Genomic DNA, 27,749 nt, shown 5'->3' with positions numbered 1-27,749 from the left:
CTGCAAAGAGGACCAAGCCATCTCCGGTTGATGCTCACTGCCCTGTGGGTAAGGTGGTCTTCAGTGGCCCCAGGTAAAACCTTGGGTCCTGAGTCAGTCTATGTGTTTTGGGACTCTATGGGAACAAGTTCATGCATTTTGCCAGGTGTTTCCAAGGACGCCCAATTCCCTTCTCATGCTTCTCCCTCCCAAGGATCCTTCAGAGAAGAATAGTTGGATCTCTGGTTGCAAAGGGATAACAATGGCTGCAGGATCCTTCTTCCAAGAGCCCAAAGCTGTGAAGCTGTTAGCCGGGACCCACCACATCGCTTTCCTTAACGAACATCAGGGGAACAGGCACTGCTCTGGGCATGGGTCAGTAGAGACGAGGAGGAGGCTTGGGTGGACAGTGAAGGGCATTTCTGGCATGTCATCATGAGAGTCACCAGCACAACTTTGGCTGCCAATCCTTGGCATTGCCTCCTCCCTCAACCCTACTGCTAGCCTGATGTCAGCCCCAGCGTCCATGCAGTATCCATGCAGTGGGAGACACACAGCAAGCAGGGAACACCTGTACTCACCCTTTGCTGCAGTAACAGGCCGTGTTGGGGCAGAAATGAAGAGAGATTTGGTGTAAGTGGGCGGGAGATGCTGCTACCTGACACATGGGGGAGGCTGAGCACCTCTCGTGTGAGATGGCAGGGCGGGATGGGGATGCAAGAGCAGCATGGTGCTCCTGAGGGTGGGGTTAAACACCCACCTCCACCCTCCTACAAAGGGTCCCCCAGTCCTGTGGAACATGGGCACAGGAACAGGCTCCCCTGACCTTGCGGGGCTGCAGAGCTCCCACAGCCTGTGGGATTTCCCCTCCTACATGAGCTGGGATCTCCAGCACCTTCCCTGAGATACTGGGTACAGCCACTGCAGGGATGGGGGCAGCTGGAGGCTGGCAGGACCCCACAAGACCCAAGGCTCTATGTGCAGAGGTGGGGTCTAGCCGGGGTCCATCCCCAGCTGGGATCTTTGGGCCAGGGGGAAGCTGGTGGAGGTGGGAGGCAATGGGGGTCTCTCAACAGGAGCAGAGCAGCATGGACCAAGGTCCCTGGGCCAGACCTGCAGGTCCATGAACATCGGGTACCAGTGGGACCAGAGGCAGGAGTGGGAAGGACAGGAGGTGGCTCTGCGAGGGTGCAAGAAAGCCAGGAGATACATAGGGAGGGAATTGGGGCCAGAGGAGCAGGGAGCTGGAAGGGCAGGAAGCATCAAGAAAGGATGCTCAGCCTGCCCGAGGACTTACACTTTCTGGTGGTCACTAACGCGGTTTCGGAGGACATTGATCTGCAAGAGAAACACAGGCAGCTGGTGAGGCCTGGCAAGATGCCCCACGCCCAGCCAGAGACAAGGGTCTGGGCAAAGATGCATCACTGCTCTCTCTTCCCCAGTGGTTCTTGCATGGGGTTTAGCACAGGGCCATGATGTGCAGCACAGTGGGAAGCCTGTCACAGTGCAAAGCACACATCTCCAGGAGCTGGGAGGCCACAGGACCACCACACAGCCCCTTTCACCAGCTGTCACATCGTCCAGCATTTCATAGCTGTGTGCTCAGCCTTGCCAGGGTGGCTGGCAACCACTGGGAGGGTTGGTTTGATCCTGGCTCATCTCCAAAAGGGAGGCAGATGTGGCTTTGCTTTCAGTGTTGCAGAGCCTCTTGGGTGTTTGTCACCCCATGCAGAAGGTGGAGCACAGTCCTTTTCTGGTGCAGCCAGCTTTCCTGTTACACCACCATCAGTCAGACAACCCACCTCATCTCCCACATTGGGAGCAGAAGGAGCAGCCAGGCACACAGAGGCTGAGCAAGCTCATGGAAGACCTTGCGGCTCACCTCATATTTTTGCCGCTTGAACTTTTCCTGCAGATCAAATTTCTCAGCCTCCAGATCACGAATGGTTTGCCATAGCTCCTTGGCCTTGTCCCTGTGGGAAGAGCCGGCTGGTGTCAGTGCAGAAAAGGGATGAGTACCTCAGGGAGCTCACTGCAGGGGACAGGGCAGTGATGGCACCATCTCGCCTGCTCCCCCAGGACGGGTCTCTGCATGCTCCATGCCCAGAGGGGGATGTGTTTGCCTGGCAGTGATGCCAGTCCACGAGTGGACCAGTCATGGGTGAGGTCGGGACATATGGGGACATGCATGTCCCACGCATGTGAGCGTGGCTCCCTCTGATGGCCAGCCTGTCAGCAGCAGCCTAGCAGTGGTGGCCCTGCAGAGCAACAGAGCCCCCGTCTCCCAGCTATGCCATCACCCTCTTGTCTGGGCTGCAAGCCCCAGGCAGCCTGCACCAGCCCAGGATCCTGCCCCAGGAGGTGGGACCCAAAGCAGAGCCCCTGTCCTGGACATCCCTCCTGCAGCCCATGCTCACCTCAGCTTGTCTTCGTTGAGGTGGTCGATGTTCAGGGGCTTCCGCCGTTCACTGAGGATCTTCTTTTTCTTTTCCCGCTCTGTTTGCTTCTTCCCACCCTTTTTCTCTGACTGAGGAAACCATCAGTCCATTGGAGGGAAGGAAATCTGCCCAGCCTTTGCTCTACCCTTATCCCCAGTTCTGCCCACAACACTCTCAGCTTTTGGGACTCCAGAAGCACATGAAGTACTCAAGGAAATTTTGGCAATAGTGGACAAGACCCCCCCCATCCCTGTCCCTGAGGTGTGGCTGGACCCACCCTGGCCAGCATCTGCAAAGCAGAGCTCTCAACTCAACTTTGGCCCTCTGACCGCTGCTGTGACCCAACAACAGTGGCCTATCTTCTTCTGCTTGTAGAAACCACAGTCTACCAACACTGAGAACATGCACAGTGCTGTGAGGCTAACCCATGGCTGAGCCCTTCCTAGGAGCACCAGTGGCTTCACCGCAACCACCCAGGGCAGGATCACACCTTCTGCATGTAGCCTCCAAAATGCAGCATGTTGGAGAAAGCTTTCTTCTTCCGCGCTTCCTCTTCAGCCTTCTTCCGTGCCTCCTCTTCCTCTTTGCGAGCTCTTTCTTCCTGCCAGGGTCAGAAGCAGACGGACAGAGACCTCATGGACCAACTTGCATGCAACACACAGTTCATGCTCCCATGTGCTCCATGGCCAGGCTTGTGCTACCCAAGACCAGTCCAAGCCCCCCCATCCCTGGAGGGAGACTCACGGCCATGCGGGCTTGGCGCTCCTTCTCCCTCTCACTGCGAATCCGCTGCTGCTCTGCCCTCTCTGCTCGCCGCTGTTCCTGCAGAAGGAGAGGACGTTGGCTTGGACACCCCAGGGAAACTGCATCTTCTTTGTCCCTAGGGACACATCCCTGACCCCAAAAGCCCTGAGACCCCCAAGGGCAGATCTGCTGCTCCCACGCCTCCCAAGGGAGCATGTGGACTAGTGACCATGGGGGAAGGTGCATCTCCGTTAGGCACTGCAGCATCGCAGCAGCCAGACCAGGGGCTTCCCGGGCACTGGAGTACAAAATCTGGCTCAAATCTCAGGCTCTGTCTTGCAGGGACATGGGATATCTCAGGTCTTGCTGTCAGGACTGTGGGGAAATGATCGCGCCTGTGTGCCCACAGGGGAGAGGGTGGCAACAGCAATAGAGGGGAAAGGCTGTAGGCATACAATCCTGTCCTTGAGGGACATGAGCTCCTCTTCCTCCTTTTTCCTGCTTTCAAAGTGGGCTTCAATGAGGGCCTGCAGTTCATTCAGGTCCTTCTCCATGCGCTTGCGGTGGATGTCCTGCACCGGATAGAAGCACCGGATAGAAACTCACATGAGTGAAGCCCTCCAGGAGCTGCAGAGCTGCTGGGCACAGTGGAGGAGCAACGTGGGGGGGTCAGCTCCCAGGGCTTGATGTTGACTGCACTACTTACGTCAAAATCCAGTCGCTCGCCATCTGGGATTTTGGGAGGCACCAGGTTTGGCATGAAGACCCTGCAATTGAAGGTGAGCAGGAGGATGGTGAGCCTGCAGCAGATACCTGGGACAGGACAGTGCCTTTCATCCATACACTGATCTACCCAGCCCTTCTCTCTGAGCCTCACAGTCCCCAGGGATACAGAGTGAGCACATTTTGAGGACAGGGAAGTGTAATGCTGCTTGCTGGAGGTTGCCAGCTGGACAGCCTCAGAGGAAGAACTCTGGCATTCCCGGGAAGCGCTCCAAGGCACCCACATGTCTGGAATACCTCTGCAAGCTGCAGGCAACTTGGCCATGACCCTTTGCCAGGCACCCTGTGGTTGGCAGCCACCCCACTGCTCACCCAAAAGAGCACAGAAGAACTGCCTGCTCCAGTGTGACCTGACACAGGGAGCTGGAACCATCCTCTCATCCTCTGTGGGCTTGAGGGAGGGCAGGAGATGCTCAGTAGGGGCACATAAAGACACAAAGGAATGAAGAGATCGTGGCTGAGGACAGATCTGCCTCCCAGACTGCAGCATCCTGGGGTCCATGAGGACCCACAGGTTCCTGGCAATGGTTCACGGCCCCGCTTCTTCAGGCAGGTGCTCCTGTCCCAGGGATGCTGGCACTCATGCAAATGCCTGCTTCATGCCAACCATGGCCAGGAGCATATTGGAGAAGCAAGACCCTGGCTGTGCCATGGACCATGTACCCCAGGCTGGGGTGCACACAGATTTTTTCCAGCTGCAGGGCCACAGGGAGCACACAAAATGCTTCAAGACCTCATTCTCAGGATCTTCTTCGTATTCTATGTTTATCTGCCTGTTTCTCTCCCTTTTTCTTTCCATGTCCCAGTCCCCACCCAGCTTTCATGCTTGAGGCTTCACTGTCCCATGCCCTTTATGGATCGTGGTGTTAAGCCCATCACATGGACCTTCTGCCCTGGCACAGCTCCTAGTTCAGACCTTGCACCAAAGAAAATGCACCGACACTTACTTGGGCTTTGGCTTCGATTCACCTGCGGGTCCCCAGGAGCAGGAGAGAAAAACGTTAGTGTCACAGAGGCATTTGCTTCCACACCTTGACACAAACCCCACAATACTGAACTGAGCTACCCCTCTCTCCCAGAAGCACAGACTGCACTGTGGATCATCTTCCAGCAAAGAGGCATGCAGTGAGGTGTCCATCTGTGTGCCAAAACCCAAGACACATGTTGATGCTCCTGGCTGAGCAGAAAGGCATTTGGTACATCCTTACACAGATGAAGGGGCAGTCCCTCCCACCCCAGAAAGGAACAAGGATGGATACTTCACCTTCCCCAGGCTCCTGCTCTCGGTCCCCCTCTCCACCTGTGGAAAACATGATGCTTTGGCTCCCAGAGGCCAGACCTGCTGTGCACCCTGCGCATGGACACCATGGGATGGTTCAGCCAAGCTGTTTCCCTCTGCCCCATGCTTATCCCCCCTGCAAAACCCAGCTCCATCCCTCCAGGATGAATGGGGAGAGAGCAGCCACCTCACAGACATCCCTCACTCACAGACAGACCAGGAGATGCCCAGGTCCTCTCCAGGAGAAACCCAGACAAGCTTTGCAAGAGCTCAGGCTGGTAAAGCAGTAGTACTACCCTCTCCTTCTGTACTTTGGGTGAATTTCTTAGCTAGGCAGCACAAAGTCATCCCTCCTGTAGGCCTCCTGCTAACGCAGCCCTGGTGGAGGATGGGACCAGGGCAGCTCTGCACCATTTACCACAGATTCTTTCTCTTCAGCAGCAAATGAATACAACACCAAAACCACCATAACAAGGGCCCGGTGTCTTGGGGGACAGGGAACAGGACTGAAATGGCCGAAACTGTCTCTCCTCCACTCCTGCTTTACCTTCTCCTGGTGCTTGCGTTTCATCTTCTTGTTCTGTTTCAAAAGCAATGGGAAGAATATGAGTATTTGTGGGTGAGGGCAACCACATCCCTCCAACACAGAGGGGTCCCAGCATCCTAACTTGGGGAGCACAGCTGGTATCTGAGCATGCCTCACCAGCCATGACAGCATGGGGACACATATCAGGCAATGCCAGCTGCTCCAAAGAGGTCTCATGAAGTCCAGTGTTCTTTGGATGGTAAGACACATCAGAGCATGACCCCAGCTCTGGAAATCCCCCCTCTAAGGCTACAGGGACCTCTTGGTGGAACAGGCTTAACTTGGTTTTGGCATTATTTTGGAGTGCTGGACACAAACTCTTTGATCAGCAACAAGCAGAAGACACCATTATCCTCATGCTTGCAGCTCCAAGGCACTCAGTAGATCAGGAAAGAAGGTCTCAGTTTTGACACCTCCTTACTGGAAACCACAGATACAGGGGACAGCTGCCCCTCTGTGCTACTGGCCTGTTGTCACAGGCCATGCTGGGTCATCCCAGGCCACCCTGCTTGCCACCCCACTGAAGCAGAGCACAGCTCCAGCCAAGCCACAGGAGCTCGCTGGCAAAGCCACCACGCACCTTCTGCCTTGGTTTCTTCGGTCTCCTCCTCTGCTTCCTCTACCTGTTCTTCCTGACCTGTGGAATAACGGGCAGCATGAGTCCGACAGCAGCCGCTCCCGCTGGCTCCCTACAGATCCCGGTGTCAGGACAACTGCAGCACGGAGCTGGCTGAGAGAGAGACTCGGGGGAGACATAGCTGCAGGGAAAAGAAGCAGCAGCTCAGAAAGCAAAGGGTTTCACTCTAACCTTTACTCAAGGGCTGATCTCTATGCTTGGGCAGGGCAAAAAAAGTAAAATTAAAGGATTTATAGCCACCTCCTGTTTTTTCCCTCATTCCCTCTCATGCTGTCATGCTCTTATACCTCAGGATGGGGGTGGGTGATTTCTATTGCTCTCCTCTAGCCAGCAAAGAACAAGATTGGCTGGCATTAGAGAACGTGCCTTTAGCACCTTCACAATCTTATTTATGACACTGTTGGAGCATTTTTCCACTGGAGGGAGCAGTAACCCCACAAGAGTCCTCCACTGGAGTCAGAACGATGCTGGGGCCCACAGGTCCTGGGAAGACTTGTGGTCCCACAGCAAGAGAGAAGGAAAGAAAAAGAAGATAGCAAACCACAAGTGCATTTGGTTGATAGATGTAAGAGAGAAGCCACAGACACAGGAGCAGATATGCACAGCACAGCAGGGCAGGAAAGGGGGAGTGCAAGAAGCAAGAGACAGAAGTAGAAGAATGAAAGAAAACCATTTCCCAGCCAGGGAGAGGCAAAAGACACACCAACCCACGACATATTCACAGCAGCAGTGGAGAGACGAAATAAAGAAAGGTGCAATAACTACCGTCTTCTTCCTCTATCCATTCTTCCTCTTCTGAGCCAGGGAGGAGGGAAAGGAATAAGTGCAGAGGTTAGCTGGACGCCATAAAGCTGTGGGGTGTAGCTATGGTGTGCACGAGATGACTCTAGCACAGCAGTGCTTTCCCCCTTGCGCCTCTCTTCGCTTTTATCGTTCAGGATGTTTTGCTGTGCAGCAGCCCAGGCTGCCTGGCAGTGTCCTGAAGCAGCAAGAGGCTCAGCAAAACCCAGCTGCCAAACCCAGCCCCAAATACACAGCCCAGCTGTGTCACAGAGCGGCTGCATGCACCATGGGGTTTGCTTCTTCATCGGACTGAGGCAGTTGGAGGTTTGTGCTTAAGCAACATTAATATACATTCAGCTGAGGCTCCAGGTCTTGTTGAGTTATTGGGCTCACATCTCTGCCAATGTCCAAGTCCAGTATTTCCACCCCAGTTTTGAGTCAAGGGATCACTCTGACAAAACAGATCCCAAGAAAATTCAGGCTGGATTTGATCATACTGATATTTCAGATGGAGTAATCTAGAACATGGTCTCATCTGCCTTTCCTGGTCATGATTTCCCCATTGCAGTCAAGGAGCTTACCACCACAACCCACCCAAACAAAACACTGAACCAACAGCATTTGTTTCTTGGTCCTTGCAACTGCCAGTGAAACACCTACCTTCTTCCACATACTCCTCTTCACAGAGCACACATGCAGACAGGAGAGAGGGAAGGGAAAAAGACGCAGGTTATTGAAGCTGCTCTGATCATTTCTTAGCTTCAGCCTCAGGGCAGCCGCAGATGATCCACGTCCTCTTACCTTCCTGCTCCCTGCAAAGCACAACACAAATTTGCAGTTACAGTGATATGCTGCAATGGGGCATGTATGTCCATCAGTGGGGCCAAAGAGGAATTTCAAATTTCCTCAAGGCTGGCTTGCCTTTTTCGTAGGAATGGGCAATGACTGCTGGACAGGCTGCTGTATGGCATGCTGTAAGGCAGCAGTGGGGATGGGACAAGACCCAGATCACCCTGCAGGCAGCAGGATCTGAAGTGCTTAGCTGACAGTTCAACAGTGGTCAGAGCACAACACTGTTCTGCAGCTTGAGAATATTGAGTGACCATGGCCTGTAATCTTCGAAACGGGCCCCTCACATCCCACCTTTGCCCCATTCCTGACCTTGGGCGAGATTCACAGTCTGTCCTCAGGTGTGTCCAGGGGACACTGGGCACAGGGGTTTAGACTGATTGCCGAGACATGCGAGCCTGTCATAGCATTTAAATATAAGAGAAGGATTCAGGTCTACATCTTCTGCTGGTGGATAAGTAGGAGCTGTGTTTGGACTGGTGCCTATGACAACATAGCTTGGATATTGAGTTCCTTCTCTCTGGGGTGCAACTCATGGTCCAGCAGCCCTCACCAGCAAAAGTTGCCCTCAAATTTGGGCCTTGAGGAGTGATGCTCTGGATGTGGTGGTAAGACCCCAGCAGCAGCAGACTGATGACTTCAGCTTTTCCCAGATTTATCTGTCTCACTGATTTGGACTGCAGCAATTCTAATGCAGGGACTGTCCCTTGCCATGTATGTGCTGATACCACTCCCAAAACTCCCCACTGCTGGGGGTCTCAGCACTATCACAGCAGTGGTGCAGATGGGCACACGGTGGGGGAATCCCAAGGCCCTTTCACGCCAGGTGCTGGGGTAATGACGAGAGCCAGTGCCCTCCAAACAGCACCCCTAAGCAACGCTGCAACCCTGCGGGAAGGCAGAAATAAGGAGAAAGAAAGGGTGTTTAAAAACACACCACTTACTGCTCATATTCTTCGACAACCTCTTCGGAGTCCGACATGCCTGGTTATCTAGCAGAATTCAAGGCAGATTGGAAAAAGTGAGGGTTAGTAGCTGAGATAAGGACAAGCACAGCTTGTCCTCCAGCACCTGAGACGTGGGCACAGAGATGCTGTGTCTCTCCAAAGTGCTTGGAGCTTCAAGCTGTCCCCAGTCAGGCTGTGACAGCATTATCTCAACAGAGATAAGGCTCCCTCTTCCCCTCCCGTCCCGGGATCACAGCTTGCCCCAAATAGGAGGCAGGAGATTAGACACAGCCTCATGCAACACTGATAACTGCTGTCAGGAGCCATGTCCAGGACACACAGCTCCCCTCGCCGCAGCCATCTCAGGGTGTTCTGTTTGCTCAGGGCACGGGAAAATAACCCAATTATAATGTTCAGCTTGTTTTGCTTCCTGACTATTCTTAGCTCAGTTGGGTTATAGGAACTTGCAGGGACATCCTGTTATCTCAGGTTTACAGTCCTGCACAAGCCACAGAACTAGATCTCGGTAAGACCTTCCAGCCCAGCCTTCTAAGTGCAGAGTATGCTCTGGAAAGTGGCGATCTGGGCTCAGCAGGAGCGTGTCCTGGCCCTGAGGCTGAGGTTAGCTAAAAAGAATAATCCACAGCCTGGTTTAGCGATAGGGCTAATAACTCTGCAGAAACAGCCATGCTCATCTTCCCAGCTCACCCGTCTCCCTCCCAGCCATGGCCAGGACTTTACTCATCATCCCACCTCATTTAGCTTCCACCCAGTGCTCCACCGCAAGGTCTGCACAGACAAGCCCCATGATCAGCCCCAGCCCTGGGCATCCCACAGCAGCCCTGAGCATCAGCCCAAGTCCCTGCACAGCCTGTCCACTGCTCGCATTCGTGCCAGACCTCAGCAAAGCTGAGATGCAGCAGGACAACGCAAGGCAGCTCTAGAAATAACTTCCATGTGCTAAACCACCTGTTCCCAGAGCAGCGCCACTTCACTTCTCCTGCTGGGTGTCTGGGAACAACTGGTCCTGGCTACATCTGTTGAGTATTTATTACCCTGGATGGGTAGGACAGGCTTCAGGATCGCTTATTCAAGATGCTGAATCCAGGACTGGAATCCGCAAGCACGGGAAAGACACATTACAGGAGGGGTGCCTCTGCATACGTGTGGCTCCCGGGGGGGGTTGTCAAATCTCACTTCTGAGCAATGACTCAGAAGGTGCTTTTTGGAGACAAATGAAGTCAGAACTCAGCCCTGTCTGCCTTGGGTTCACCACCTGCTTCTGCCATCATCGTTCCCTTGCCTCTGATGCATCTGGGGCTTGGCCCTAAGCACAACCCTCCAGTACCATCCCCTCAATCTCCATTCCCCATCGAACATCAATTCCTGGCCCCACTTTTCCCCCCAGCTTGGCACGGTCCTTCTACCCCCAGAGTTTGGCTAAATCGTTTATGTGGCCTCTGAGCACCCAAGACTTCATGTGGTCCTTTCACAACACAAGAGCAGAGACTCTCTCCTGGCCACAACAGTGCAAACATGCATTTGTGGAAGCTTATTTCTACATTTCCTTTCACCTCCTCTCTCATACATCACTAGATCCCACAGAGCATTTGCTGAGGAACAGCAACAAACCCAGCACTGTTAAGGGGGTACACTAGAAAAACTAACATTACATCAGAAAGAGGCTCTAGGAAATACTTATCCATCCTCTGCACAGAAACAGATAAACCTTTCCATTAAAGCTTTGAAATCTTGTTTTGAAAGAATTAGGAGAACCCAGCAGACATATTACAGAGTTAAAGAGGAAACATTGCACATATTATTGACTGAAAAAATCTACCATAATTTGCTGTGGATAAAACGCTCCAGATATCCCTCCCACTCCTTAAAATCCCCCTGGCGGGTCACAATTCTGGGGCTGAGTTAATCCTCCACAGTTCACAGTCTCTGCTTTCCTCCAGGCTACCCAGACATGGAGCTCTCATTTCCCAGAGTCATGTCACTGCTCCCTTCCTGCTTGGCAGGGCCAGACCAGGCACAGGAGCATCCCACCTCTAACCCACCCTGTGGGCTGCCGGTGAGCCAGGGCCAGGCTGGCCTGACTCTCCCACAGGCATTGCATCCCTCCTGTCCCCTCCAGAGACACAGGGAATAGGATCTATGAGATTCGCCCGGAACCAGGGCAGCGAAAATCCTTCTCAGCCACCTTGGCACACATCAGGGTAGTTCAAAAGGCATTGGGCAAGTTGCAAATACAACCCCCTGGAGAGGGTCCTGATGCTTTATCCGTGGGAATGCCTTCATGGCAAAAATACATCCCAGTGCAAGCGGCTGGGGAGGGCCATTAACCCTGAGCCAAATCACTTCTGGGTCTTTAACAACTGCCCTTCCCCTCAGCATCCTACGCCACGAGTGGGCGTCCCGCCGCCCCAGCCTTACCTCTGCCGCAGGACGCCGGTGAGATCCCAGGGAGCTGAGGGGAAGCTGGTGGACGTCTGGGAAATGCTCTTTGGGGGCAGGAGGCTTTAAGGGGGCTCCAGCACCCACCCCGGGGCGGGCAGCGCCGGGAGGAATGCGCCCGGCGCCCAGCGAGGAATGCAACACTTGTGAGCTGCTATTTTGGCAGCCGCAGCCCTGGCCCCCTCTGCCGCTCCCCCTTCCCCCCCAGGAGCCCATATAAGCCCAAGCTATTGTGTGGCCTCAGAGATTTGCTATTTTAAACCCTCTGGACTGAGATACGCGAGTGCCCAAGGGGCTGACACAAGCCAGCCAGCTGTCACTTTCTAGGGCCAGGGACGTTGATAAGGCAGCGCTGCCGTGAATGGAGGACTGGACCCTCCATCACAGCCCCTGACCCGGGCTTGCTCAGCCGCTGCACCAGGTCCAAGATGCTGTAATGAGAAGGGAAGAGTCTCAGGCTGCTTTTCCCCCCCCCCCCCCCCGACATATTTGTCTCGGGTTTTTGCCTTTTTTCCTCCTGCCAGAAGAAGGGAAGCAAACTGTTCCCAGTCCCAGCCCAGGAGCAGGTGACTGGGAGTGTCTTAGAAAGAGCAACTTTTATTAGAAAAAAAATGGCACAGAGAAAACAAAGTCCTTTCCAAAGCTCAGCAAGCAAGATCAGATCCAGGGGCAGCAGTAGAGCCCCACACCAAATTTGGACACCGCAATAGTTGCTCAAGGCACAGCCCTAGCCCCTTGAATGGCTCTGGCACAAGGATTTGAGCATCATTTTATGGGCTGCCCGTGGCACCTGAAAGCTGGCCTCAAGAGAGCACTCCTCTTCCCTGCTGGGTGAGCTCAGCAGCCCAGGGAGTGCAGGACCAGGGGACTGCGCAGCCATGGGCAAAGGGCTCAGGAAGAAGGGTGAGAGGGAAATGGAGTTTGCAGAAGGGGCCCAGCACAGGGTGCTCAGCTCCATGTAACACCAAAAATAGGGTTGTGGCTAGCCCACCCCTCCTGTATCACTAAGTGAAAGGGGTCACTGCTTGTAGAGGGCAGGGGACAGTAAGGGCAAGGTGGAAAAGGCCAAGGCTCTGGCTCTGGCTTAGCTCTGTGCTGGAGGGAAGCACCAGGGCCATCAGGTCCACCCTCCTTCCATAAAGCATCTCCAAGCTGCACTGGCACCCATGTGACTTTGCAAACACCGTTTGCCTTTGGTTGGGTCCCTCCAGCAGTGACAGCCTGGGGGGGGGGGTGACATCTGCCTGCCCCACCTCACCCCACATGAGCCAGGCAGCAGGGATGGACAAGGTCCATGGACATGCAGCTGAAACTCCCTTGGCCACGCAGCTTCTTGCCCCACTGACATGATCCAGCTGCCAAGGAGATGTATAGGTTGATCCTCTTTACAAGCGGTTGTGGGGCACAGCCAGAGATTAGAAGCAAAACACCAAAATATTTTGGGGAAACAAGGCAAGATCCTGCCTTCAGCACTTGCAAGGAGTCTCCAGGCCTGGGCGCTCCCAGGCAGGCAGTGAGTGAGGACTGGGGGCGCAGGGATAATCTTCCAGCCTTCTTCATTCCCATCCCACAAGCAGAAGACCCCGGCAACCTGGGGTGCACCTACACGTGGCGTGGGAGACTCTCATGGCAGTGGACTGCTGGACGGTTGGGTAGGGCTAGGCTTTGATCTTCAGAGCAAAACAGTTTTTCCCAGATCATCTGATATTATTACAACTGATATTATTACAACTGGAAAAGAAAGTGAGAAACGGTGAGGCCGGGCCTGAGGATGCAAACCCCCAAGGCAGCTACTTTAACCAGGACCATACTTGTCCCAAACAGAGGATGGGGCATGCAGGCATCCCCTAAATCCCACCACATGCCACTTCCCTTCCTCTTCCAGACCAGACCTCTTCTCACCCTTACAGTTGCCTCCAGTTGTCCCCTCCTGCTGACGCCCCTAAGTCATGGGGTCCTGGATGTCCCACACAACCCCTCTCCCCCGCCATAGCCTGGTTCTCCCACACCTGCCCTGTGGGTGATGCACCGGTGGGCAGGTCCCAACTCTGACGCTAGCTCAGAGAATGCACTAATTTTCAAAGCAGTTCCATGTCTACCTTGGTGTCTCCAGGGTGGTCTCCAGGCTGCTTTACCCAGACATCACGGTTTGGCAGGCTGTTTATTTTCCTGATGTCCTGCAAACAGGAGAGTCATAAGTGGCACAAGGTTTTTCCCATGCATCATGTGCAGTGTTGCCCTGGTCTGACTTGAACGAAACCTTGAAGCATACATGCTCTTGGTAAAACCAGCCAGCTTTGAGATCCTGCACCTGGCAGACCCTCAAAACCAAGTGCAGCTCCAGCCCACAGAGATGGATGGCAGCAGCCATCATTATAGGGAAAACTGATAAAGGAGCTGCAAGCTTTACCCAAGAGTGACCCCAGGAGCAAACCTTTTCCTGGCAGACAGAGCCAGCACACCCTCCCGGTACAGACATGTTTGGGCAGTGCTAATCTCTGCAGCTCAGCACTGGGGGTGCCTGGGCTTGCCTGCCCAGCCTGCAGGGCTGGGCTGGAGCTGCCCCTCCTGGTCCTGTACCCAGGCGGCTGCAGAAGACTCTGCTAAGAGCAGTGGAAAAACACCTCATTGCTGTAAACAGTGATACCTCCCCAGGACCTGCTGAACCTCCCCTTTCCAAGTACAGTAAACTACCCTGAGGCCAAAGGGTCTCTTGTACATCTCCCTCACATACATGCCCCTGGAGCAATCACGGTGACAAAGTAATGACCTCTGAGTCCCCTTATCTGGGCACTTTGCACCCACAGCTACAAGACACCCTACTTTTGGGGGCTTGGATACACTGAGGGTTGCAGATCACTCTGGACCCCACATGCAGCAGGATCTCTCAGTGCACACACAGGTCTCGAAGTCCCACAGAGCCCAGTGTTGAAGGACTGAGCATACGGCTCATCTCCCAGTGGCCTCCAGGACAGAGCTAGTCCTCCAGACACTGGTAGAGATGGGATCATGTTGGGGTGATCTCTCTCACTGGGGGCAGGTCAGGTCCCCCTGCATTTGCCTTGGGACATGCACCCAGCTGATGCCTGCTCCCTCCTCACCCCACCAAGGGCTGGGATCAGCTGCTTCGGGCACTTTGGGTTCAGGATCAGGGCACAGCAACAAGTAGAGCCCTGATGACTCACCGTGGTGGCCCTGCAGCACCCAAATCTCTGACCCTGGCTAAACTCCTCTCAAACCCTTTAATGGGTTCAGCCAGGGGTTCATCAACCCTTCAAGCCCCACCACCCCAGATGCAGGGACATGTCTCACCAGGCTGCCCGGTCTCAGGGCTCTACCCTGAGGTCTTGGCGCAAGCCAGTACCTTGCTCTTTTCCTCTTTGGCAGGCTCCTGAGCTCTGCTGATCCACAGATTAATGCGGGATGTCACTGATCCCGGGACCTTCAGGTTGTCCTGTGGCACAGAGAGGGACACCAGCATTACAGCACCAGCTCTCCCACTGCACAAATGTAACTCAGGACAGTCCCCAGGGCATGGGGAGACTGAGCAAACCCGCAACAGGCAGATACCAACCTACACCTTGGCTCTTTCCCAGCTCCTGAGATACCAGCACATTGGCACTAACCTACACACCACCAGAGCACAGTTTTGGTGGCAGCCAGTGCCCAAGCCCAGCCTTGCCTGGCACCACTCAGCAAGCACCAAACTCCCACCAAACTGCATCCAGGCAGCAGCCTGCTGGGCTGTGTGTTGGTATCCAAAGAGGGGAAGATTCGTCCAAAAAGTTGGTGGCTGCCCCAGCACAGGACCCTACTGGAAGGTCCTCGCTCGGGCCAGCTCCTGCCCTTACCTTCCTGACAGCAAGCGGCTCAGCCTTACTGGGAGCGCTTGCCTCGAAGAAGTTGCGCTTGCTGGCCACCCCCTCCGAGGACAGCAAGAGGCTTTTCTGAACAGTCAGAGACGATTTCACCACCTCCGAGCGCTGGGAGGAGAGAAGGGCATCAGCAGGGGCCATGCTGCACCACAAGCAGTAAAAAGCAAAGTCCTGCTTCTGGCCTGCGTCCCAAGCCCATTGGGGTCTGCTCCTTCCCTGCCTATCACCAGCTCATGGGCTTGCCCCGCTGCTCCCCCCAGCAGGACTGTGCAGCATCCCCATGACCATCTTCAAGGGATAACCCCTCCCTGCTCCTAAAACCCTGAGACCAACCCCTTTTTCTGCCTGGGACCATCTTCTTCAACCCCATTAGCATTGGTTGTTCAGTGCAGCTCAGTCCCTTTCTCCCTTCCCCACTCAGCTCCAGGCCACCCCTCTCTTTCTCCCCACACATGCCTCCCATGCCAGTCCAGCTCTGCCAAGGGTTTTCGGTACCTGCACAGCTGAGGTGTATTTTTCCAGCTTCTCCCCAATGGTGGTGCTGCTACCTGGGATCCTCAGACTTGCACTGATGAAGAAAAAGGGAGGGTTGAACACTCAGCCCATGGTCCTGGAGGACTTCACTTGGCGGGAGAAGACCCTGTCCAACCCAGGCACTCCTCCTGCATCCATCTGCCAAGTGAACCAAGGCAGCTCATTCCCTGCTGGTGATTGAGATCTCTGGGTCTCACTATCTTACTAGGGCCACACTGTACACTGAAAAATAGCTCTGAGCTTCTCAGTTTACCCCGCCTTCACCACTGCCAGGTCTGAACTGCATCTTCACTGATATCAGTATGAGTTTGCCTATAGTATGCCTAGGAGCAAGCCTACGTGCCCGTAAAGCCCCAGTCCTCTGCCCTGCATTCAGATGTGGGAGAGGGCAGGCTATTGACTCCCTGCATTCAGACCTGAGCCCTTGGTTCCTCAAGAGTTTTTAAGCCACCTGTCCCAACCTTGCCATGGAGATGTGGAGGATCACTTGATCTGGCCACCAAAGCCAGATCAGGTTGCTTATGGACCTGTATAGTGGGTTTTGGTATCTCCAAGGATGGGACCCTGTTGTGGTGCTGCACCACTTAACCACTCCTGTGCAGACACAAGCGGCAATGAGAAACTGCATCAACCAAGAGACAGCAGGGGCTAGAGCTGGGGGGATCTTGTACAGATGGAAGCTATATGTTGAACATTGTCCTGTCCCCTGCTAAGCATCACTGCCCGGTCAGCCAGGCACCCTGGGGACCAATGTTCAGCAGACCTGTGCCAGGGCACTCACTAGCTGGTACCAGGTCCCATCACCTCCTCCTCCTCCCTTGGAAAACAAAAGATGACAATTCCTTCCCAGCAAGACCAAAGTAATGTGAAGAGAGGTGCTGACCTCCTTGTGAGAGGGCTTTGGCTTTCTTCTTTCTGCTTTCTTGAGATCACCTGGAAGACACAAGGAGAGGAGATACTGGAGCCATCTTTGGTTATCAAAGATAATCATGGGAGAAACTGTCTCAGACTCATCTCCCCCATTTTCAAGCAAGCTCCATTTTCACCCACGCCAGAGCTTATCTCATATCTCAAAGCTCTCCAGACTAAAGACACTTTGTAGTGCTAACAGTTTTATTCCCAATAAAGCACCATGAAAGTCAATTAAGCCTAGCCAGTCAGCCCTGATTCACAGCAGGGAGGATCTCAACAGCTCTTGGTTTTCCCAGCCTCTCCAAGCACTTTATTCCAGAGATCTTTTGCAGGAGCTAGAATTGAAGATATTCTGAGGGAGGTAACAAGAGATGAGAAAGAGGATGGGTTTTATTTTTATCCTGTGCTCTCAGAGAAGACTAGAAGAGCCAGAGGTTGGATGGTCACTCCTGTGACTCTTTGGAAAATCTGAGGACAATGAGCTCCCTGTTTTCTCATCACTTCCCACAAGTTTCCATGCTAGCACAAAGCGTACGAACATGGGCATGTTCATCATCACAGGCCTTCAGTCAGACACAGAGAAGGAAAATGGAGGAAAGGCTAAAGCAGAATTGAAATGCCCAGATCAAGGGTGGATTTTGAATGCACTTTTGGGAGCTGACTCTGCCAACATAACCTGGAGACCAAAGCAACCCTTCCTTCCCCCCATCCTCCACTGCCTATATGGGAGTCTTTCTCCCACTTGCTTTAGCTCTTACCCGAAAGGAAACAGTTCTTGGGCTGGTTCGTCTGATGGAGCTGCTGTAGGTGACATGAGTTGGAGAAGTATCTGACTTTTCTGCAGGTTCATCTTGGGTGGGAGACAGCTGTATTACCTGCTTTGAGGGATTCCTGGATGGTTGCTGAGGAAAAAGCAGACATCTGATGCATCCCTGCAGAGTCTGCAGAGAAGGCTGAAGTGCAGGGAGCAGAGCAGCCAGGGTGGGAACTGGTTTGGAGGCAGGAGTTTGAGATCAAAATCCCCCAAACCTTGGCTGTCTCACTTGGATACGCAAAGCCCCAAACGCCTCTTCAGTGAAACCATGATGACAATCAGTAGGGGCTTGCCGGAGAAGGTGATCAGAACAGTACATGCAAGGGAGGGAAAAGAGGTAGTGGGACCCTGTCCACCACCACATGGTTTGTAGCTCTCAGAAAAACCTTCCCCAAAAGCCCACGGGTCCCATTTCCCTCCTGGTACTTTGGAGCTCTCTCTCCCTCTGTTGTCCTCCCAGCACCCAGGACCTCACACCCCAAGGACTGGTGCCTTGTCCATTCCTGCTCACCTGCTGGTCCAGAGATGAGGTCACCACCAAGGCTGTCTTCTCTGTGCTGCAGCTTCCCTGTCTGGTAAGGATCTTCACTTCGCGGAGCCGGCAGCGCCCCAGCTCTAGTGATGCCTGCTGCTGCAGCTCCCCCACCTCCTTCCTCTGCTCTCCTTGAGGAGTCCCCACACCTTGCCTCTCTTTGTCCTGGAGCCGTCCCCTCATCACCACCTTCGTCTCCGAGGCTGGCTCTGGGTGCTGGTCTCCTGGCAAGTCCCCTCTGCCCTTGGCCGCATCCTGACCCCGCTCTCCAGCCTTGATGCTCTCCTGCCCCACGCGCAGCTGTGTCCCTGCCTCTGCACAGCTCACTCCCACCTCTGGCTCCTGCTGCTCCTTCTCCTGCCTCAGCTTTTCAGAGACAGTCATCAGGGACTTTGTCCGTCTCCCTTCTTGTGTCTTCAGCACCTCTGAGAGCTTATGCTCTTCCTCATCCTCCGGAGACACTGGCTTCACCAGGGATTGAGGTCTAGAGACAGAGACAAAATGGAGGGCAAACCTCAGCACTCTGGGGCCAGAGGACTGGCTTTTGTGCTGCAGGTAAGGTTAACCCAGGTGAAAGGCTCTGGGGGGGAATGTAAAAATCCCACCAACATCCTGGAGGCACCCCTGCAAAACAGGCCTTGCAGCCACACTCATCCCCGTCACCCCAGCTAGGCTCTCTGAGGACAAGTTTGGATTAAAAGTCTTTTTTTCCTTTTTGTAGCAGAGATTAAGCATTTCTGCAGCCTCATCCCAGGACATCAGCATCCACGAAGTGCTGTGTCAAGGAGCTGTGGGCTCAGAGCAGTGTGCTGGTTCTGCTGCTGGATGGGACATGTGTCTGTGTCTCTTCACTGGACTAGGAAAAAATACCACTATCTTTAAGTTTAAAGTGTTGGTTGTAAGTCAATCTGCTATGGCAGGGTTCAGCCACAGTCCCAATACATTCTGCAAAACAGTAATTTCCCCTCATTCCCATAGGCAAACACAGGAACCAGATTCGGGAAGGGGCAGATAGGACATTTGTCCAGGGCCATGCAGACTGTATCTACACAGTTGCCAGGACTTGGGAAGGAGATGGCATATTTGCCCTCCTTCTGAATTGCGTTCACCATATGGCCAGCCTCTGCTAGCACCAGGGAAGGGGGACTTGTCCTGTCTAGCTTGTTCACATTAGTTATATCCAGCCCCAATTCAACCCATATCGTACCCAAGCATCCTAACTCCACCCTGTCTGAAACACAGAGAGAAACACTTCTAGAGCATGAGTCTCACTGTGGACAAAACCCATCTAAATATTGGACATTTCCAGGATCAATTTAGAGAGTGGGTCAGGTTGTGTAGGGGCAGCCTGATCTCAGGGCACCTCCAAATCTCAGCTCCCTGCAGCAAGGGCCTTTGGGAGCACCACTGGAAAGCCCTTGGGTCACCTCCCCACTTCAGCAAAGGTCATACAACATCACTGCAAGGTTCAGAGGAAGAGGAGGACAACCAGCCAGGGTCTGCATGCTTGGCTCACCTGTCCTGCAGAGATGGGTGCCTGTCTGTTCTTACCTGCTCAGGATGCCACTGGGGCATGGCCAGCACCCATCTGATCTCAACCTCAGCACCAACCCTCACCCTGGCACACCAGCTCCCTGTGCTGTGGGACATGTTGAGGCCCATGACTGAGCCCACCATAAATATACCCCTCTTCTTGTATTCCTCGTGTGAAGCCCAACCTTCTGCCTAAAGGCCCATTGGACCCCTGCTTTTCCCACAGCTCAGCCCACTCTCATCCAGAAGAGAATCCCACCAACTGCACCAGCTTTGGCTCAGGGTTGAGAAAAACAAGGCAGCAAGCTGCGAGCCGTCAGCATCATGGGTAAGACTGATGCTAGCAGGACCCCCACACCTGCTGGAAGCTGGACTGGTGTGTTTCACAGGGCTAGGAGGTTCTTCATCTGTCGATGTGGAGGACAGCATGTTCCGGTGCCTTCGCCGGCGCTCTCTTTGCTGCTCTTCTTCATCCTCAAGGGTCCTCTGCCTGGCCAAGCTGTTTGGGATGAAACATAAGGACATGGTGAGGCTGTCCTGCATGGGGAGCTTGCAGCTCTGATGCCAGACAAGAAAGGAGATTGAAATACCCTTGGGCAACAGCCAAGGGGCTGATGGAGGTTGCCTTCCCCAGCTGCTGCACAGGGCTGGAGGAGAGGGATGCCAACACGAGCCAGGTGTCGCAAAGCACTCTCACTCCACCCAGCTGATGCAGGCATTTCCCAACACAAGCACTTGACTTCACAACTCCTAATTTCTTCTACTGGAGGGAGCACTCATTTAAAAGGAATCCCTACATTAAGCAAACCTTCCAGGGAAAGGATATTTAACCTGTAACTCAGCAAGACCAGGACCTTAGAGCCACCACATAGATCTCAACCACATAAACTGGAAGGGTAGCCACTAGTGGCAGAAGATTTTAGCCCCAATGTGAGTTGTGGCAATGGCATTTTAATTTTTATTAAGCAAAAAGCATCAGATGCAGAAGCATCAGAGGCTGAAGGCAACTGCTGACAAGGTCTGCCTGGAAACAGGGACAGCAGGAGCTCCTCTTACTCCCTGCATGTGGCTGGGACTGGGAATTGTTTATAATCACAGATTGTACCAAAAAGGCAAGGTTTGTAATCATCTTTAAAGAGTCACCTTTAAAGATTTTATTTTGCACAAGCCAAGTGTATAAATTTTTTGGATAAAATGCCATGCTGAATAAAAAGTTCTTTGGAAAACACCAGCTTTCCCTTCCTTTCTCTGTGCAAAACCTGCCCACCCTCTCTGCCAGTGCATGAACTGTGTTGGAAAATATTTTTATTGGCTGGATTGAGCTTTTCACAACAGTGTTCATTTACCTACAGCACTAGTCCTCAATCAGCTGCAGACACATGCAAGGGTCCCAGTGGAGCTCCCACCACCCCCAAGAGCCTGACAGGGCAGAGCCCTCCCTGAACAGGATCCATCCCATTGCAGCATCCCAGCTCTGTAGCTGGCACTCCAGTTTCATCCATTCTCAGGGTTTACTTCGAATTTGACTTTTAAGAATGTGAAAGTCAGAGCAGGTCCAGGCCTGTGGTATCGTTAATGCTGTTGTGGACATGGTGACTTGCAGCGTGGTTCACGAGTTACTGTGTAATGAAAGCTGGGTCATAAATTAAACCACATTACCCCCCGCAACTATTTGTGGCTTCTGTTCTTCCTGGTCAAGGGAGGCGGGGGAGCGTGAAAGGGTCAGCAGAGCAGAACGGAGAGCAAAGGGGGGACGGGTCCTGGCTGAGAGCTCAGTGCCTGTTTGGGGACAGGGCAATGCCAGAGGGTGTGCTGCTCTTCCCTCCCACTGCCTCCATCCCCATCGCCCCTTGCACCCCCAAGCAGCCTTCACACCCCAGCAGCAATCCGACCCATTGCTGGGGAGCTCCAGGTGGTCCCCGATGCCATGCTTGGCATTGGGAGAGATGGGGATGGAGAAGGCTGGGACCTGCCCCAGGGAGCCCGCAAGCATCCCCAGCTGGCTCTCACCCCGCTGGGGGACACCCCACGTTCAGCTCCTTGCAGCTGTGCTAGCCTCCATGGGCCTGACCCTGTAAATATTTGTACACAGCTTAGCTGCACTGGGAAGGCAGCATGGCTTTATTTGCACAGCACGGTGTGATATCCTGGTGCAGCAATCATTGCACATACACATTCCCACCCGGCAAGGTTAACACGTGTGTATGGACGTGCCTCTGCTAAGCATTGTTGTCCCTCAAGCAGTGACAGCGTGGAACACTAACGCTGGTTTAAATCCACGAGAGCCAGTTACTTCTTTGTTTTTGCATGCACAGGCTCCTTTGAAATGAAAATGAGATTTTCCTGCCTTGCATTTGCTTGGCTCCTTCAGAGGCAGCACATAACCTGGCATTATCAACATGCAGTTTCTCGTTATTTGTAATTAAGAAATCTACCCATTAAGCTATGGATTTGCTTTGCCAATCCTTCCCTCCTCTTTTCAAAGAGGGATCTATTTTTCACCATTTTAACTTTTTTAATCTCAAAGAGATGAATAAAAAAAGATTGGCAAGTCTCCCCCTGCCTTGTCCTCTCCTGCCCTGTTAATCATTAGTGCTGAGATATCTGACATTTGTGCTGTTTCAGTGAATGCTGTCTCATCTAATGAGAGAGCAGAAACTGCCTTCCTGGGTTGTGAAACAACCTGGGTGCAGGACCCCACTGGGCTCACCTTTGGGCAGGTCCATGGCTCAGAGGAGGTGGAACTGGATGGGGCTGGGATGCCCTCTGGATCCGTCCCATCCATAACGGAGGCAGGGTTTGAGCTGGCAGCCTCCGAGCAATGGGGTCTCAATTCCCTTTTCTGGGTGGCCATGGTGGGTGTCTTACTTGAAGTGCTGGTGTTTGCAATTAAGTCTCAGAGCCATCACATCCCCTTAAACTAGGATTTCTGCTCCATTTTGTGGAAGAGTGTAGCTGCTTTTGAGTCACCATTACCCTGCCTGTGCAGCCGAGGTTGGCAGTGCTTGCCCCGGGGTCTGAAGGAGGTCCAGAGCTATTCCCACGTCACCCAGGCTTCTTGTAAGCCCCTGACTCACACACACCCTGCCCCCCCACCGTGATGTCCAGGAGCCTCACCTGTCCCAGCTCCCATCAGAGCCAAAAACCACTTTTTAGTAAAGACCGAGTGGAGCAGCCAACACCACGGGGCTGCAGGGATCGTTCAGCGACGGCCGATGAATCAGTTCTTGCTCAGCGCCGGATGGGCAGAGGCTGCAACCTCCACACAGCAGAGCCGGCACACACACCCAGGGGCTGTATGGATATGGGGCAAGGGAAAAAACCCACAGCCGGCTCTAGAGCAAGTCTGGAGGCACAGCCCAGCCAGACTGTACCCCAAAGAAAGGCAAACCAGACCAAAAATATATCCAACACAGGGCAAGGATGCATTTCCAGATCCATTTTCCTATGCAGCACTCCGCTTCCCCAGGCAGCAGAAACAAAAATGTCTCTGATCTTGCCCACCCACAAGAAACTCCAGTAGCGCTGAGCTCTCAACAGGGCTGGCACCACCTCTGAAAGCAAAAACCCCCATGGCAGCTGCCCCCTCTTCCCATCCTCCCCAACACCCCTTGGCCAAGGCTTGCCGTGCCAGCAGCCCACCCTCACCCGCTCCCTCCCACTGGTGGAAAGGGTTAAGCATTAAACCACAGCACCTACCTGGAGAGATCAGACCAGTTCCTTCTACTAAAAGACATTCCTGCTTCCTGTGAGATTCAGAGAGCCCCTAAAACTTGTGCAGGCATCAAGGCCAAGGTGCTGTCAGACCTGCGGGGATCTGCGCTGCCCGAAGACTCTGCTCCCTGCGGAGGGAGGAACTCCCTGCAAGGTTATTTCCCTGTGCACCTTTACCCTGCCTGCAACCCATTTACCACCACGCTGCATCACATGGTTTCTTATCTACCTTGACAGAGGCAAGGCTGTAATTTTTCTACTAGCGGCGCCGTGCAAAAGACGCCCTGCCCAGGAGTGCCACGCAAGAGCAAATCACTCCTCGCTGCCTGCTATGCCAGGGTTCGAGCAGAGACCCACGCTCAGGGCTCGATCCATCCAGGTCTCCCAGGATTTTGGAGACAACTCCCTGCAGAGAACCTGTTTTACCAGCCGCTCTCCACCAGTCAACAACTCCTCCAACACCAGTGGAGGAGGTGAATTACCTTGGGCTGAGTGGGAGGAGGCTGGCTCCCAGGGATCCAAAACAGTCATTAAAACACCTCCATCTGGGTGCAGTCCAGCCCTTTCCAAAGAGCATGGGAGGGTGCACTGCTACTTTCAGCCTTTTCTGGACATCTTGGATTGAGCCGTCATGGCCTCCCACTCATTATGAGCTTTGCTGCAGTTCCTCCGAGAACTCATGAAGTCTCAGAGGAAGTGGCTGAAGCATGGGGGGTATCCAATTTTTGGGTGCTGAAGCCCTGTGCCAGAGGGGAGCTGTGTGCCCAGCCTCATCCCATGTCTGGATCAAATCCATCAAACCTATTGTCCCCCTGCCCCGGGCTGGTCCCAAGACCTTGTCCCCCCATGCTCACACGGGGCAACATTCTCCTTCAAAGGGCAGATGTGAAGACAACAGGGGCACTGTCTTACTGGGGTGACAGGGGCACCCAGACACAGCAGAGCCTGGTCCAAGCCTGGTTTTTACCTGGGGCCAGCCCAGGTGCACAGTGTGGCCAGGACCCCAGTGCTTTCACTGTTGGGGGCAGCTGGGCAGTTATCATGGTGGGTGCCTGCAGAAAAAGTCATCCAGGACCCCTCGAGTACAAATTCAGTCTCTGATCCCTGTGAGATCCATCTCTCCGCCAGCCTGAGGGACTGGTTATAAGGCTAGGCTTGCCACACATGCCTCCAGCCCACAGGGGTGTGCCCGGGACCTGAGCAATCAAAGGAATTATGTTAATCAAAGGTTCCTGATTAAAAACCCATTTCTAAAAGATAGCCCTGTCAAATGAGCCATCTGCTCCAAGCAGGGCTCATTCTCTGGTTTTCTTTCTTCTTGCAGTCACCAGTTGTCTTTCAAGTGTTTTCATACACACAGAAAATTCAGCAAGTTGTGGCATAAGGAAAAAAAAGTACTTAAATAACCTTGCAAGCATCCCGCTAATTGCTGACAAACTATATATAGTAGTTCAGCATCACCAAGCTACTACAAAGCAATAAACCTTTCTGATTAATGCACTGTGAGCACTTTACTTGCAAAACTCATTGCCAAAGGATATCACTGAAGCATAGGATTTAACGGGATTTTAAAAAGGATTACACTGAACCTAGTGAAAGAACACCCCCAGCTACGATCTACACAGCAAAGGAATATAAAACCTCACAGTTTGTGATTCCTCTTATTATTAAGATGAAGAAATTCTAGACAGGCATTTAGCAGCTGGGGATTAGGCAGAGGATGAGCCTCAGTGACACTTGCCCCTCACACTCCCCTGGTCTTTATTTTCAGCTCAGAGACCTTTTGAGCTGAACATGGTTTCCTCTTTATTTGAGACCCCTCAGTGGGTTTCTCCTCCATGTATTTGTCCAGTTTCTCTCAAACTCAGGAAAATTGTTAGTTTAAAAAACACCTTTCAGCAAGGAATTCCCCAGGTCTATTCCCCACTGCTGGAAAAGCTCCCTCCTCTCCTTTAATTTGGATAAAGTCCTGCTGAGCTGTTTGGCAGCACGTTGCTCTCTCATGGTTTGAGATTTTTGCTGCCACAGAGCACTTAGCTCATGTTTTCCCTGATGTTCCTCATGTTTTTTCATGTTTACCATAATCCCAAACTGTCACTCCCAAGCAGGCAACAGCCAGCCCAGAGCCCATCATCTTATATATGAAGTCATGTTGGATTTTTCCCTCTGTGTGTCACTTTATACTCCTCCAAATATCCCTTGCCATTTTATCCCCAAACCCCAAGTCCTGCAAGATCTTTCTGAACATCTGCGTCATCAGTCTTCATCTCTGCTATGCTGCATCTCTTGCTATATGCAAGAATTATCAGCAGAGTTTGTTATCTCACCATCACTTCCTATTTGCTAAGTGATTAGTTACCTCTACTTGGACTTTCACTCTTAGCAGTGGCTGACCTAAAGGTCTTTGCTTCTGGAAATCCAGAAAAACTCTCATCTACCAGGTTGCCCTTATCCACAAGCTCATAGATGCCTTTGGTGAACACCAGTCGCTTTGTGAGACCGGACTTCCCTTTACAAAAGCTATTTTGGCCACCCTGAGCTCATCACTGAAGCACAGACCAAACTGCAGGTCCACAAAGCTGAAGGTGATGAGATTAAGCAGGGGCATGAGTCCGTGTGGGGAAGGGACGCTCAGGGGAACCAGTCTGACATTTATCCAGATCCACTCTATGCACCAGGCTGTCATTATCTGCTGTCCCAGATCTACAACCACAAGAGGAAAACTATGTGCTCTTGGCTGAGGGAGTTGTGCCACAGGACTCTGCTGCATGCAGACAAGGCTCTAGTGTAAAACCACACTTCTCTCCAGGTACCTGCTTTGCCCAGGGGTTGCTTTTCAGCTGCTTCACAGACCTGCATCTTCCCAAGGAGCTCAGGGAGGCCAGATCTTCAACTGATGCAGATCAGCAGAAGACACCCATTTATACCCACTAAGGAGCTAGACCAGTATCAGCAGGGGTTTTTTTTTCCCTTGGGAACAGTGTCCTGTGTCTCATCCCAATGCAGAGCATGTTTCTTTGGCTACAGGGCAGTGAAGAGCTTCCAGTTTCCACAACTGTGCTGTAATTAAGGCACCCCTCAACCTCGCCCCAGGGCCCAGCAGTGAATCCTCCACCTCCACCCTTCTTGCCCATGCTGGTCCCCCAGCATCAGCCATGGCTCAGCTCCTCCCTTGGCTCCCCAGGCTCATCCCTGCCACGCTGCTGGTGGTGGAGCAGAGTCAGGAGCATCGTCTGTCCAGGCTTCCCAACTGGGCTGGGGCATGGGTCTCAATGGCCAGGAAAAGGCATTTTTCACCCTTACTTAGCTGCCAACCTATTGCTGCAGAGGTTCAACAGCTCGCAAAGGTCCCACGGGCAAATGCTTTAAAAAGCTGCACTCCCCACACACAAACTGAGGTCTCCCTGCATCCCCATGCTGGTGCTCTGCAGGTGCTGAGATGGTCCAGTGCTGTCCTTCCCCAGCTACAATTCCTTCAGCTTTTGGGAAGACGTGTGCGATGCACTAGAAACTGATAGTACAGTGATACCTCTGCTGTGCAAAGAAAACCAGAAAGAGTCTGAGGTTGGTGTATGTTTGCTCAGAAACTGAACAAAACCCAACCGCAGACTTTTCTGTTTTCAGTAGGAAAGGAATAACCCTTGTCCAAACTGCCTTGCACCTAGCTAGCAGAGGGCTTTTTTTCATTTATAATTCAACTTTTTTTAAAAAAAGAAATAGTTTAGACAAATCTTGGGTCAGAAATGCCACCGTGGTGTCCCACAGATCTATAGTGTCCTTCCGGTTCCCATTCTCTTCTGCAGATTGGCCTCCTCAGTAGATGCCATCTCCTGTGATGCCCTGGGTCTTAACAATGAAGAATCATGGCCATCCCCCAAAAGTGGTGTCAATGGAAACTCTTCAGATCATGGATAGAATAAGTGTGACTCATTGCCAGAAGCTGTATGGCAGACTGCATCCCTCAGAGCACATGAAATTGGTTGCAATTAATGAGAAATCCCCTCTGATGTGAGCAGCAAGTGAGGGCTCAGGCCACAGCAAAGGAAGATGGACAAGATGGACGTACCCCACTCAGACCAGGTGCCATACCCCAACCCAGCCTCGTTCCTCCCCAGGGCTGCAGGACCTGAGCCTGGAGGGCTGCAGGAGGGAAAAACAGGGCTGAAGAAACGCATTTCTTCCCATTTTGTACTGCAGGCGACACACAGAAGCCGCAGTGATGACTCCCAGGGTGATGGGTGGTTGTGCTATAACTCTGCTGATGTGACGCAGTTGCCCCTGAGTTGCCTCCTGTGCAGCTGCAGCCACAGGGTTTGGTCCCGCACCCACAGCACTGCAGATGCCGGGGGG

At 53.1% G+C, this 27,749-nt stretch overlaps 2 protein-coding genes across 2 annotated transcripts; both read right to left on the bottom strand.

The window, feature by feature from the left end:
- Positions 1 to 1,272: 1,272 nt before the first annotated feature.
- On the bottom strand, positions 1,273 to 9,060 carry TNNT2 (troponin T type 2 (cardiac)). The gene is given in 13 exon segments (XM_010584546.1): positions 1,273 to 1,317; positions 1,862 to 1,952; positions 2,397 to 2,506; positions 2,908 to 3,018; positions 3,162 to 3,239; positions 3,617 to 3,733; positions 3,868 to 3,928; positions 4,892 to 4,925; positions 5,203 to 5,238; positions 6,390 to 6,428; positions 7,212 to 7,241; positions 7,842 to 7,863; positions 9,019 to 9,060. Coding segments are annotated over 13 exon segments (816 nt in total).
- A 4,503-nt stretch (positions 9,061 to 13,563) lies between these two features.
- Positions 13,564 to 23,422, bottom strand: LAD1 (ladinin 1). The gene is made up of 9 exons (XM_010584755.1): positions 23,385 to 23,422; positions 20,044 to 20,184; positions 18,132 to 18,636; positions 17,565 to 17,708; positions 16,778 to 16,827; positions 15,856 to 15,928; positions 15,337 to 15,468; positions 14,850 to 14,939; positions 13,564 to 13,662 (listed from the first exon to the last, which is right to left on the bottom strand). Exons 1-9 carry the CDS (start codon positions 23,420 to 23,422, stop codon positions 13,564 to 13,566), a joined length of 1,272 nt encoding a protein of 423 aa, XP_010583057.1.
- Between the last annotated feature and the right edge of the window lie 4,327 nt (positions 23,423 to 27,749).

The sequence above is a fragment of the Haliaeetus leucocephalus genome, unplaced genomic scaffold (genome assembly GCF_000737465.1).
Source record: "Haliaeetus leucocephalus isolate CR32 unplaced genomic scaffold, Haliaeetus_leucocephalus-4.0 Scaffold1000, whole genome shotgun sequence".
Lineage (NCBI taxonomy): Eukaryota > Metazoa > Chordata > Aves > Accipitriformes > Accipitridae > Haliaeetus > Haliaeetus leucocephalus.
The sequence above is the reverse complement of the archived record's forward strand: the minus strand, read 5'-3'. Positions and strand labels throughout refer to the sequence as shown.

Coding starts and splice junctions, on each gene's coding strand:
- LAD1 (XM_010584755.1), bottom strand. CDS start 23,422: ATGTCTTTTAGTAGAAGGAACTGGTCTGATCTCTCCAG. Junction 17,709..18,131: donor CCTCATCTCTGGACCAGCAG/GTGAGCAGGAAT, acceptor CTTTTTCCTCAG/CAACCATCCAGGAATCCCTC. Junction 16,828..17,564: donor CAAGAACTGTTTCCTTTCGG/GTAAGAGCTAAA, acceptor TGTGTCTTCCAG/GTGATCTCAAGAAAGCAGAA.